Raw genomic sequence first — 12,321 nt, 5'->3', positions numbered from 1 at the left:
TTGGTTTCTCCAAGATGATAATAATTCTCACCTTGTATTCTTGATAGGGTTGTTTTGAGTATAAAATTGTAAAACACATGACAAAGTTTTATAATATGATGACGTGTTATACAAATATAAGGTATTATTATACGGAAATTTTACTTGAAGGAGTCTAGATTTTTTTAAAATTGTTTTTTGTTTGATCTGTTTCCATCCATCCAGGAATGATGCAACCAGAGAGGAGCATTCATGGTTTTGACTCTAAATATAGGGACTCTTATTTCACGTATGATGTTAAGCGAGATGTGTACAATGAAGAGACCTTTCAACAGGAGCACAGAAGGAAGTCTGCTTCCTCTGGGAACTTTGACATCGACATCACCACCTTCAGACACCATGTCCAGTGCCGGTGCGTGTGTGTAGTCATTGACCTGTCGCCAAGCTGGCAGCAACGTAACCCTGTTTGACTCCGTTTGGTGCCTACTTTTATCTTTCTCCTCTGAATTCCTGTCATCAGAACCCTTAGTTTACTGTGTGATTTCTCTCCAGTTATTGTGCGTGTGTGCTTTGTCTTGTAGCACCTTCTTGATTGTAAACATCTTGAGCACAGAGACCTTGGATGTCCCCCAGAATGCTAGGGATGATATTTAATAAATACATTGTTTGATTAACCACCATTACCAGTCTCTTAACAACAACACAAAAGCAACCATGGTGGACTAATTAATGATAGAGAATAACATCCTTCTAATCTCATACCCAGCTGTGCCCATGTGGTACTCATGGTCATCAACATGGGAACCACTTCCTCCGATACTCTCTGTGACTATGTGGGTTCTATAGTTCAGGGGGTTAATTTTTTAAAATATGGCTTTATTAATTTTTAGAGAGGAAGGGAGAGATAGAAACATCAATGAGAGAGACACAACTATCAGCTGCCTCCTGCATACCCCGCCCTGGGGATTGAGCCCACAACCCCGACATGTGTCCTGATGGGGAATCAAACTGGCAACCTCTTGGTGCATGGGTCAATGCCCAACCACTCAGCCACACCAGCTGGACCTGTTTCTGTGCTGTGAGAGTTTTAGCAGTCTGGTAAAGCTTATAAACCTCTTTGCAGAATTTTTATTTTTACTTTTTTTTCTTTTTTTTTTTTATCCTCACCTGAGGACATTTTTCCATTTTTTGTTTAGACAGAGTGGGAGGGAGAGAGAGGAAGAGAGAGGGAGAGAGAAACATCGCAGTGAAAGGGACACATCGAGTGGCTGCCTCCCACACAACCCAACCAGGGCCGGGGACAAACTGCAACCGAGGTACGCGCCCTTAGCAGGAACCAAACCCGGGCCTCTCTGGACCGCAGGCCAACACTCTAACCACTGAGCCAAACCGGCCAGGGCTTTTTTTTTTTTTTTTTGTGGTAAATATATTGTGTAATCATCACCACTGTTTCCAAAACTTTTCATCACCTTAAACAGAAACTCTGTACCCATGAAGCAATAACTCCCCACTTTCCCCTCCCCCAGCCCCTGGTAATCTCTCTTCTACTTTCTGTCTCGTGAAGTGCATAGTCTAGATATTTCATTTAAGTGGAATCACACAATATTTGTCTTTCGTGTCTGGCTTATTTTACTTAGCACAGTGTTTTCAGGCTCATCCATGTTGTAGCATGAATCAGTACTTCATTTTATGGCTGATGATATCCCATTGCATGTATATAGCACATTTTGTTTATCCAGTCATCTGTTGGCAGGCACTTGGGTACTTTCTACTTTTCGGTTATTGTGAACAATGCTGCCGTGAATGTTGGCATAGCTGTTCAGTCCCTGTTTTCAATCCTTTTAGGTATATACCCAGGAGTAGAATTGTTGGATTTTGTGGTAATTCTATATTTAACTTTTTGAGGAACTGCCAAACATTTTTGTAGCAGCTACGCCATTGTACATTCACACCAGCAATGTAGAAATGTTCCAATTTCTCTGTATCCTCTCCAACATTTGTTATTTACCATTTTTTAAATTATAGACATGCCAGTTGGTGTGAAGTGGTATCTCACTGTGGATTTTGTTTGTTTTTCTATTTCGTAATAACTAAATATGAGAAATGTCTATTTACTTCCCTACCCTTTTTAAAAATTAGGGTGTTTTTCTTTTATCGTTGAGTTGTAGGATTTTTGTTTTGCTTGGTTTGGTTTTGTTTGTTAGGTAATCTCCACCGGGAGATATTTTTCCATTGATTTTGTAGATAGAGTGGAAGGAAGGGAGGGAGAGAGAAAGAGAGAAACATCGATGTGAGAGACACCAATTGGTTGCCTTCCACACAGGGCCTGGGACTGAACCTGCAACTCAGGTACATGCCCTTGACCATCCTTTGGTCTTTGGGCTAATGCTCTAACCACTGACCCAAACTGGCCAGGGCAAGTTGTAGGAGTTCTTTATATGTTCCGAATATTAAACCCTTATCAGGGATATAATTTGCAAATATTTTCTCCTATTCTGTAGGTTGTCTTTTCACTCTGTTGATAGCGCCATTTGGTGTACAACAGTTTTTAATTTTAATGAATCCAGTTTTTCTATTTTTTATTTTGTTGCCTATCACTTTGGTGTCATATTTAAGAAACTTGTGAAATCCAAGATCATGAAGGTTTCCTCTGTATTTTGTTCTAGGAATTTTATAGTTTTAGCTCTTAAATTTAGACCCTTGATCCGTTAGTTCTGAGTTAATTTTGTATGCTAAAGTGAGGATCCAACTCCATTCTTTGCTCTGTGGACATCCCATTTTCCCAGCACCATTTGTTGAAGAGACTGTTCTTTCCTCATTAAATGGTCTTGATCAGAATTTTTTTCAATGTATAAAATACATATAATTGTAAAGGAAACCAGTTTTATTGAAATATAGTTATCAAAATATGAAAAATCCCAAAATTATGTTATTTAATAATGTGGGTCTAATAACTACCATAATTTCAAAGTAGTGATGAATATAAATGATATTTTAATATATCGGCAGCAATTTTAATATAATATGAAAATATTTATGATTTATATTGGTGACAAAGTCAAGTTCTACTGATATTATTCTGGTTTGTTGTTAACATTTATAATTGAAAGAAATGCCCTAGTCGATTTGGCTCAATGGTTAGAACATCAGCCCATGTACCGAAGGGTTGCGGTTCGATTCCTGGTCCAGGGCATGTACCTGGGTTGCAATTTTGATCCCCGGCCCTGGTTGGGGTCATGTGGGAGGCAGCCAATCAATGTGTCTCTCTTACATCATTGTTTCTCTTTTTCTCCCTCCCTCCCTTCCACTCTATCATAAAAAAAAAAAAAAAAAAATCAATGGAAAAATATCCTCAGGTGAGGATTAACAAAAATAAAAGAAGGAAAGAAATGCCAATTTCAGTTAGAAGGTTAGTGAAAATAAGGATATAATTTTTTTCTAAATTCACGTACCCCCATGAATTCTATCTACAGGCTTAGAGAGTCCACAGACCTGTGGTTAAGAACCCTCTGTGACCTACTTTGTGATATAACCCTAGTTACTCAAGCTGTCCCCACTCACACTCTGGACTTATCACCCACATTTGGCATGTATTGGGCGACGAGTGAGAAAGGCCTCCTCCCAGCCCTGAGGCATCCCCTTTGTCCCTATCCTGCCTTTTGCTAGTTATGGTCCCAGATGTCCCTCCTAGTCTCACACTACTACTCTCGTTTTCTCTGCTCCAGGATGGGTCAGACACCCTATGTTAAAGAGGGCATTTGGGGGCCACTTTGTCATTGTCCTTATAAAAGAATAATCTTTTCCTGACTTATCCCTGATCATAAATAGGTACTAACCCTCCTCCCCCTGAAAGAGCCTTAGACACTTAAATCTGACCTGTTCTGCCTCCCATGGGCTTTTATAGCAGTTCTTATTGCCTACATCTAAAACACAGTTATATCCATTCTGGATTTTCACTATGGCACTGTGGTTAAGAGCAGGACTCAGAAGCCAGATTGCCTAGTTTGAATCCCAGTTCTGCTGCTTCCCAACTGTGTGATCTTAGCTATCCAACCCTACCCTGACTCAGTTTCCTCACTTGTCAAATGGTGATGGTAATAGCACCTACTTCATAGGTGATTGTGAAGATTTACTTATTATTTTTTTTAATCCTCACTGGAGGACATGCAACCGGGTATCAAAACTACAACCCAAATACAGGCCCTGACTGGGAATCGAACAGGCAACCTTCCAGTATACAAGACATTCAACCAACTGAGCCACTCTGGCTGGGCTACTTATTTTTCTCATTAAAGTATAGTTGGTATACAATATTATATTAGTTTCAAGTGCACAACATAGTGATTAGACATTTATATACCTTACAATGTGATCACCACTCTAAGTCTAGTAAACATCTGTCACTGGGCAAAGTTACCACAGCATTATTTACTATATTTCCCTTCACCTTTTTAAACCCCCCACCTCTAACCACCTCTCCTATGGTAACCATCATTTTGTCTCTGTTTCTGTGAATCTATTTCGTTTTGTTTTATTTGTTTCTTTTGTGTGTTTTTTCAGATTCTACATATAAGTGAAATCATGTGGTATTTGCCTTTCTCTATCTGATTTATTTCACTTAGCATAATACCATGTTGTCACAAATGGCAGGATTTCATTCTCTTTTTTATAGCTGAGTGATATTCCATTACATCACATCTTCTTTATCCATTCATCTATCAATGGACACCTAGGTTGCATCCATATCTTGGCTATTGTAAATAATACTGCAATGAATATACAATTACATATATCTTTTTGAATTAGTGTTTTTGTTTTCTTCAGATAAACACCAAGAAGTGGAATTGCTGGGTCATATGGTAGTTCTATTTTTAGTTTCTTTAAAAATAATTTTTTTTCTTTATTGGTTCTTAGAGAGAGGAAGGAAGAGGGAGAGAGAGATAGAAACATCGATGAGAAAGAACAATGATTGGCCACCCCCCACTGGAAACCTGGGCATGTGTTGTCACAGATTAATCCAAACCAGTGACCTGGTGCATGGGTCAACACTCAACCAGTGAGCCACACCGGCCAGGCTATTTTTAGTTTTTTAAGGAATCTCCATACTGTTTTCCATAGTGGTCCCACTAACAGTACACAAGGGTTCCCTTTCCTCCATCCCCACCAACACTCGTTATTTGTTGACTTTTTGATGATATCCATTCTGAGTTGTGTGAGGTGGTATCTCACTGTGGTTTTGATTTGCATTTCTCTGATGATTAGTGATTTTGAGCATCTTTTCATATGTATGTGTTATTTGGAGAAATGTATGTTGGCCATCCGTATGTCTTTGGAGAAATGTCTTTCATGTCCTCTGTCTTTTTTTTTAAGTCCTCACCTGAGGGTATGCTTTCATTGATTTTAGAAAGAGAGGAAGGGAGAGGGAGAGGGGAAAAAAGAAACTGATGTAAAAGAGAAACATTGATTAGTTGCCTTCTATACATGCCCTGACCAGGGATCGAACCTGTGACCCTTCATTGCATGAGACAGTGCTCCATCCAAATGAGTCACACTGGCTAGGCTCCAATGTCCATATTTTTATTGTTTATCGTTTTGTTATTGAGTTGTATGAGTTTCTTACATATTTTGGATATTAACCCCTAATCAAGATACTTCATTTGTGAATATCTTCTCCCATTCAGTAGATTGTCATCATTTTGTTGATGGTTTCCTTCATAGAGCAGAAGCTTTTTAGTTTGACATAGTCCTGTTTGTTTATTTTTTTGTTTTGTTGCATTTGCCCTAGGGGACTTATCCAAAAGATATTACTAAAACTGGTGTCAAAGAGTTTATTACCCTATGTTGTTTCCTAGGAGTTTTACGGTTTTAGGTTGAATGTTTAAGTCTTTAATCCATTTTGAGTTTATCTTTGTATATGTGTAAGAGAGTGCTTCTGTTTCTTTCTTTTTCTTTTTCTTTATCTCTTTTGCATGTATCTGTCCAGTTTTCCCAATACTACTTCTTAGAGAGACTGTCGTTTCTCCATTGTATATTTTTTACCTCCTTTGTCACAGATTAATTGACCATATAATCGAGGATTTATTTCTAGGCTATCTATTCCATTCCATTGATCTGTGTGTCTGTTTTTACACCAGTACCATACTGGGTTTCTTTTGTTTTGTTTTAATTTTTTTCTATATTGATTTTAGAGAGAGAGTTATTGAGTTGTTATTGAGTTGTATGAGTTTCTTACATATTTTGGATATTAACCCCTAATCAAGATACATCATTTGTGAATATCTTCTCCCATTGGCGGCCTCCTGCATGCCCCCAAATGGGGATCAGGCTAACAACCTGGGCATGTGTCCCAACCGGGAATCGAACTGGTGACCTCTTGGTGCATGGATCGATGCTCAACCACTGAGCCATACTGGTCAGACCATACTGTTTTGATTATTATATCCTTGTAGTATAGTTTGAAATCAGGGAGCATGATACCACCAATTTTCTTCTTCTTTCTCAAGATTGCTTTGGCTATACATGGTATTTTGTGGTACCATATAAATTTTAGGATTATTTCTTCTAGTTCTGAGGAGAATGCCATTGGTATTTTGATAGGGATTGCATTGAATCTACAGATTGCTTTAGGACATTTTAAAGATACTAGTCCTTCTAATCTATGAGTATGATATAGCCTTCCATTTGTGTGTGTGTGTGTCCTCTTCAATTTCTTTCTTCAGTGTTTTATAGTTTATAGAGTATGGGTCTTCACCTCCTTGGTTAAATTTATTCCTGGGTATTTTATTCTTTTTGATACAATTATAAATGGATTGTTTTCCTTCTGGCCATTTGCTATGACTATATAGAAATGACACAGATTTTTGTATATTCATTTTGTATCCCGCTACTCAACTAAATTTATTTATTAATTTTATTAATTTTTGGTAGATTCTTTAGGGTTTTCTATATATAGTATTATGTCATCTGCAAATAGTGACAATTTTACTTCTTCCTTTCCAATCCTAATGCCTTTGTATCTTTTTCTTGTCTGATTGCTGTGGCTGGAATTCCAATAATATGTTGAATAACAGCAGTGGGAGTGGGCATCCTTGTCTTGTTCCTGATCTTAGAGGAAAAGCTTTCAGTTTCTCACCATTAAGTATGATGTTGGCTGTGGGTTTGTTATATGTGGTCTTTATTATGTTGAGGTAAGTTTCCTTCATATCCACTTTGTTGAGAGTTTTTATCATAAATGGCTGAATTTTGTCAAATGCTTTTTATGCATCTATTGAAATGATTGCGATTTTTAGCCTTGCTTTTGTTAATGTAATGTATCACATTAATTATTTGCAGATATTGAACCATCCTTGCATTTCTGTGATGTCTCACTGGATCATGGTATATGATCTTTTTAATGTATCGTTGTATTCAGTTTGCTAGTATTTTGTTGAGAATTTTTACATCTATGTTTATCGGAGATACTGGCCTGTAATTTTCCCTCTCTTTCTTTCTTTCTTTCTTTCTTTCTTTCTTTCTTTCTTTCTTTCTTTCTTTCTTTCTTTCTTTCTTTCTTTTTCTCTTTGTAGTATCTTTGGTTTTTATGTCAGGGTAATACTGGCCTTGTAGAATAAATGTGGAAGTGTTTCTTCCCCTTCAATTTTTTGTAGTAGTTTGAGAAGGTTAGGTATTAATTCTTCTTTAAATGTCCAGCAGAATTCCCAGTGAAGTCGTTAGGTCCTGGACTTTTGTTTCTTGGGAGTTTTTTGTTTGTTTGTTTGTTTGTTTTACTGCTTCAGTTTCATTGCTAATAATTGGTCTGTTCAGATTTTCTGTTTCTTCCTGGTTCAATTTTGGAAGGTTATATGTTTCTAGAAATTTATCCATTTCTTTTAGGTTGTCCAATTTGTTGGCAATATTATGCTTCATAGCATTCTTTTATCATCCTTTGTATTTCTGTGGTGTTGGTTGTAACCCCTTTTTTCATTTCTGGTTTTATTTACTCTCTCTCTCTCTCTTTCTTAATAAGTCTGGCTAAAGGTTTCTCAATTGTGAGAATTTGAAAAGCAATTGTAAAGCACCAAGCAAATAAAAAGAACTATATAAGTGGGTTTGTTTTTTTTTTAGTTAAAAAACAATCTTTTAACTCCATCTCTTCCTTTCTGCTGAAATCTAATCTCTTTTCTCATTTTCTCCCTCTTAGCAACTACAAATACACCCTTCCTCATCAAAATCTCCTGATTACTGTCCCATTGACTTACATTTCTCACTTTTAAGATGCCTTAACTAAAATCCAGATTCATGTCGAATGCTTATACTGTTCCCCACCAGCTTCAATTTCTGTTCTTCTAACACCCTCCATAATTCCTGTCAGTTGATCACTATTCCATGTTCATTTTATATATTGCCATGCTAAAGAGCTTTGATGCCTCTGCCTAGGGTAGCTAGTCTTTTGCCAAGTGGCACATGGAGAGGAGGAGAGGAAGGGAGACTGGACTTGGAGAGGAAACAGATTGTCCCAATGCCATTCTCTACTTATCTCCATGGACGGCCATAGTTTGAGAGAGCACACTCTGTGCACCTACCCAACACCCAGAGACTCTCATAAATAGAGCAATATGATGTTCCTTTAGGTCTTGCTCCTGGCTTCTGAGCAGAATTTAACAGCTATTAATAGGAACTGTGGCAGTAATAAAGTAGACAGAACACTAAACTAGGAATCAGAAGACCTGGTTTCTAGCCCCAGCCCTGCCCACACTTACTACTGTAACCTTGACAAAGTCGCTTACACTTATTTAACCCTAATTCCCTTAGGGATAGTAATGCTCATAGCTATGAGAGTCAAACATATGTAAAATTACTTCTCTTATGCGCACACATTTTAGACTTGCATATATTAAAGAAATATTTGTTGCTATAGTCAAATCCCAATTACCAGCTACAGCTCATACATTAAAAAATCTTCAAATGCTTTGTTTTCAGCCTATACTAAAATTTAATAGCAAAAAAAGCAATGTAAAGCCAAACTAGTTTTACTGATTAATTAACTAATCAATTGATGTATGGCCATTCTTCTGTTTTAGATTATCTAAAGGTTAAAATTAGGCTTTCTCAATTTCAACATTATTGACACTTTGGACCAGACAATTGTTTCTTCTGGAGAGCTATCCTGTGCATTTTCGGATGTTTAGCAGCATCCCTGGCCTCTACCCACTCGATGTCCATCATAATAGTAAAAAATGTCTCCAGATATTGCAGAATGTCCCCTGGGGAACAGAATTGCTTTTGGTTGGTATCTATTGGGTTAAAGGATAACAAAGTGTTATTTTACATTTACATGACTAACTCCTTAAGTATGGTAATTCTATATCCTATATTTTCTATAAATTTCTACATATTACAGGTCAAAGCCACATAGAGTTAATGTTCAGGAAAATTTTTAGTATATGAGAATGATGTGAATGTATTCATTACCCCTGTCACCCACCAATATCACATATCAAAAAACTGTCCTTATCAAGATAAAGCAATAACAGTCCATTTTCTACTGGAAAATTGGCAAGTTTAAATCTTTCTAAACATCCTATAAAAACACAGACTTGATTTGTACATTGGACTTACAAGGCCTAGATTTTGTGATATATATGACAATGGCTCTCAACTGGAGGCGATTTTGTCTCCCAGGGAACATTTGGCAATGTCTGGAGAAATTTTGGGTGTCACAGAGGGAGGAGGGGCATCTCGTGGGTTGCTGCTAAACCTCCCATAAAGTATAGGACACAACAAAGAGTTATCCAGTCCAGAATATCAAAATGTTGACAGCGTTAACAAGGAACTCTGCTTATGGGAAGAATTAGGCTCTTTGCCTTTGCTTGGTTACGTGGGCTTATTCTTTGGAGAACCTAATCAAGTTTCTGTTCTTCTTTCACACAGCTGCTCATGGAACAAGTTCCTTAAATGCATGCTTATGGTCTTTCCCTTCCTAGAGTGGATGTGTTTTTATCGATTCAAGGATTGGCTTCTCGGAGACTTACTTGCAGGTATAAATGTTGGCATTGTGCAAGTTCCCCAAGGTAAGGAAGATACGAAGCCTTTTTACCCACAGACAATACATCAGCCCTTGTCCACTTGTCCAGAGTAAACAATACTTCTATTAGATAAATAGAAAAAAAAGATGTGAATTTCATTCACATCATTACCATTTATTTGTTCCCGTACCTGCCAGATTTCTAACTCAGAATGGTTCCAAAGGACTGTTTAGTTTGGACCCCTGAATACTTCCAAGAGTATCTGCATTGCCCATTCACAATCTCTCTCTCTCTCTCTCTCTCTTTTTTTTTTTCTTTGCTTAACTGCTCAGTCCCTATTCACATGACCACAGTAGCCCTTATTGACATTGGTTTTACTTAGAAAGGTGAAGAACTGAAACCTAGCATGCAAGTACCTTTCACTAAGTCACACACACAGCAGTCCAGGGGCTGCTTTTTGGTCTTCCAATTGCCAGTTCAGATTTAAGACAAGATTGAGCAGACAGGTAGGGAGCTAGATGGGCTTTAGAAGCTCATTTCCCATATGGGAACCAACCTCTCTTGTAATTTTCATTAACTCTTGCTTCCATTATCCCACATGAGACATGCCCAGTTACAAGATCAATGTGCTCAGAGAAGCCAAAGCTAGGGCTTCCCACTGGATACTTTCTTGCATTCAGTCCTCTTGGTCCATAGAGTATACTCATTGGGCTCATTTTTACTATAACCAATGTTGGCTGGTAACACAGCTGACATTCCACTGTTATCAGGCTTCAAAAAAGCATCTGGAGCCCTGGCCGGTTTGGCTCAGCGGTTAGAGCGCCCGCCTGCGGTCCGGAGAGACCCGGGTTTGGTTCCCGCTAAGGGCATGTACCTCGGTTGCAGTTTGTCCCCGGCCCTGGTTGGTCGTGCGGGTGGCAGCCACTCGATGTGTCCCTTTCACGTCGATGTTTCTCTCTCTCTCTCTTCCTCTCTCTCCCTCCCACTCTGTCTGTACAAAAAATGGAAAAATGTCCTCGAGTGAGGATAAAAAAAAAAAAAAAAAAAGCATCTGGAAAGTTAACCCAAGATCAAATTTATCCACAGAGAAAGAGAAAGGATTTTGTTAATCCTTTGCTCACAGTGGTTCACAGTTCCCTACATAGTCTTTAAACACCTCTATTTCTTTTTTCTTCTGGGGTCAACCAGGCAGGATTGAAACTTGTGACTGCACAGGTTGTGTGTAGCACAAAAGAGGCAAACCAAAGGGGCAAGTGGTAGCATTCTGACACAGAGCTGTTAGTTAAGGAAAGGGATCCCTTTTTAAAAAATTATCATACAGGAAAGTTGACTTTTTTCCTTTTGGTGTATGGTTGTATGACTTTAAATGCATATATAAATTTATGTAACCACCACCACAACCAAGATGCATAACAGTTCCATCAGCCCCAAATCCCTCTTGTGCCATCCCTTTTTAGTCACATCCTCCCCTAACCCCTGGCCACCACTGATATGTTCTCTATCACCAAGTTCTGTTTGTTTTGAGAATATACTATAAAATGGACTCATCTAGTATGTAACTTTTGAAGGATGGCTTCTTTAATTCAGCATTAGGTTATATGCATCAATAGTTTGTTCCTTTTTATCGCTGAGTAGTATTCCATTGTATGGCTGTACCATAGTTTGTTTATCCATTCACTTGTTGATTAATATTTTGTTTCCAGATTTGGACTGTCACAAATAAAGTTGCTATGAACATTCATGTACGGATTTTGTGTGAACAATTGTTCATTTCTCTAAAGTAAATACCCAATAGTGGTATTGATGGTCCTATGATAAAGTGTATTTTAACTTTATAGGAAACCGCCAAACTGTTTTCCAGAGTGGCTGTACTTACCATTTCACATTTCCACCAGCAATGTCTGAGAATTCTAGTTCCTCCACACCCTTGGAAGCAGTTGATATTAAAATGTCTACTTTAAGGTGATTGTAGGTTTACATGCATTTGTAAGAAACTACAGAGCAATCTCTTGTGTCCTTCACCCACTTTCCCCAGTAACATGTTGCAAAATATAGTTCAATCTTACAACCAGGTTATCGGTATTGATACAGTATAGATACAGAACATTTCCACCACCACAGGGATCCCTCTTGTTGCCCTCTGATGATCACCCCCCCTTGTCTCCCATTTCCTCCTTAACCTCTGGTAACCACTAATCTATTTTTCATTTTGATACTATTGTAATTTCAAGAAGGTTCTGTGAATGGAGTGATACATATGTAAACATTTGGGATTGGCTTTTTTCAACATCTTAATTCTCTGGAGATTTATCTACACTGTTGTGTGTATCCATAGTTT

At 38.0% G+C, this 12,321-nt stretch overlaps 1 protein-coding gene across 1 annotated transcript in view; it reads left to right on the top strand.

The window, feature by feature from the left end:
• The first annotated feature begins 206 nt into the window (after positions 1–206).
• SLC26A8 (solute carrier family 26 member 8) overlaps positions 207–12,321 on the top strand; it is a 91,008-nt gene continuing 78,893 nt past the window's right edge. The window contains exons 1-2 of the mRNA XM_036248663.1: positions 207–391; positions 9,889–10,028. Coding sequence (XP_036104556.1) covers positions 207–391; positions 9,889–10,028 — 325 coding nt within the window. The remainder of the gene's footprint in view (positions 392–9,888; positions 10,029–12,321) is intronic.

Source organism: Molossus molossus, unplaced genomic scaffold (assembly GCF_014108415.1).
Source record: "Molossus molossus isolate mMolMol1 unplaced genomic scaffold, mMolMol1.p scaffold_m16_p_8, whole genome shotgun sequence".
Lineage (NCBI taxonomy): Eukaryota > Metazoa > Chordata > Mammalia > Chiroptera > Molossidae > Molossus > Molossus molossus.
The sequence above is the reverse complement of the archived record's forward strand: the minus strand, read 5'-3'. Positions and strand labels throughout refer to the sequence as shown.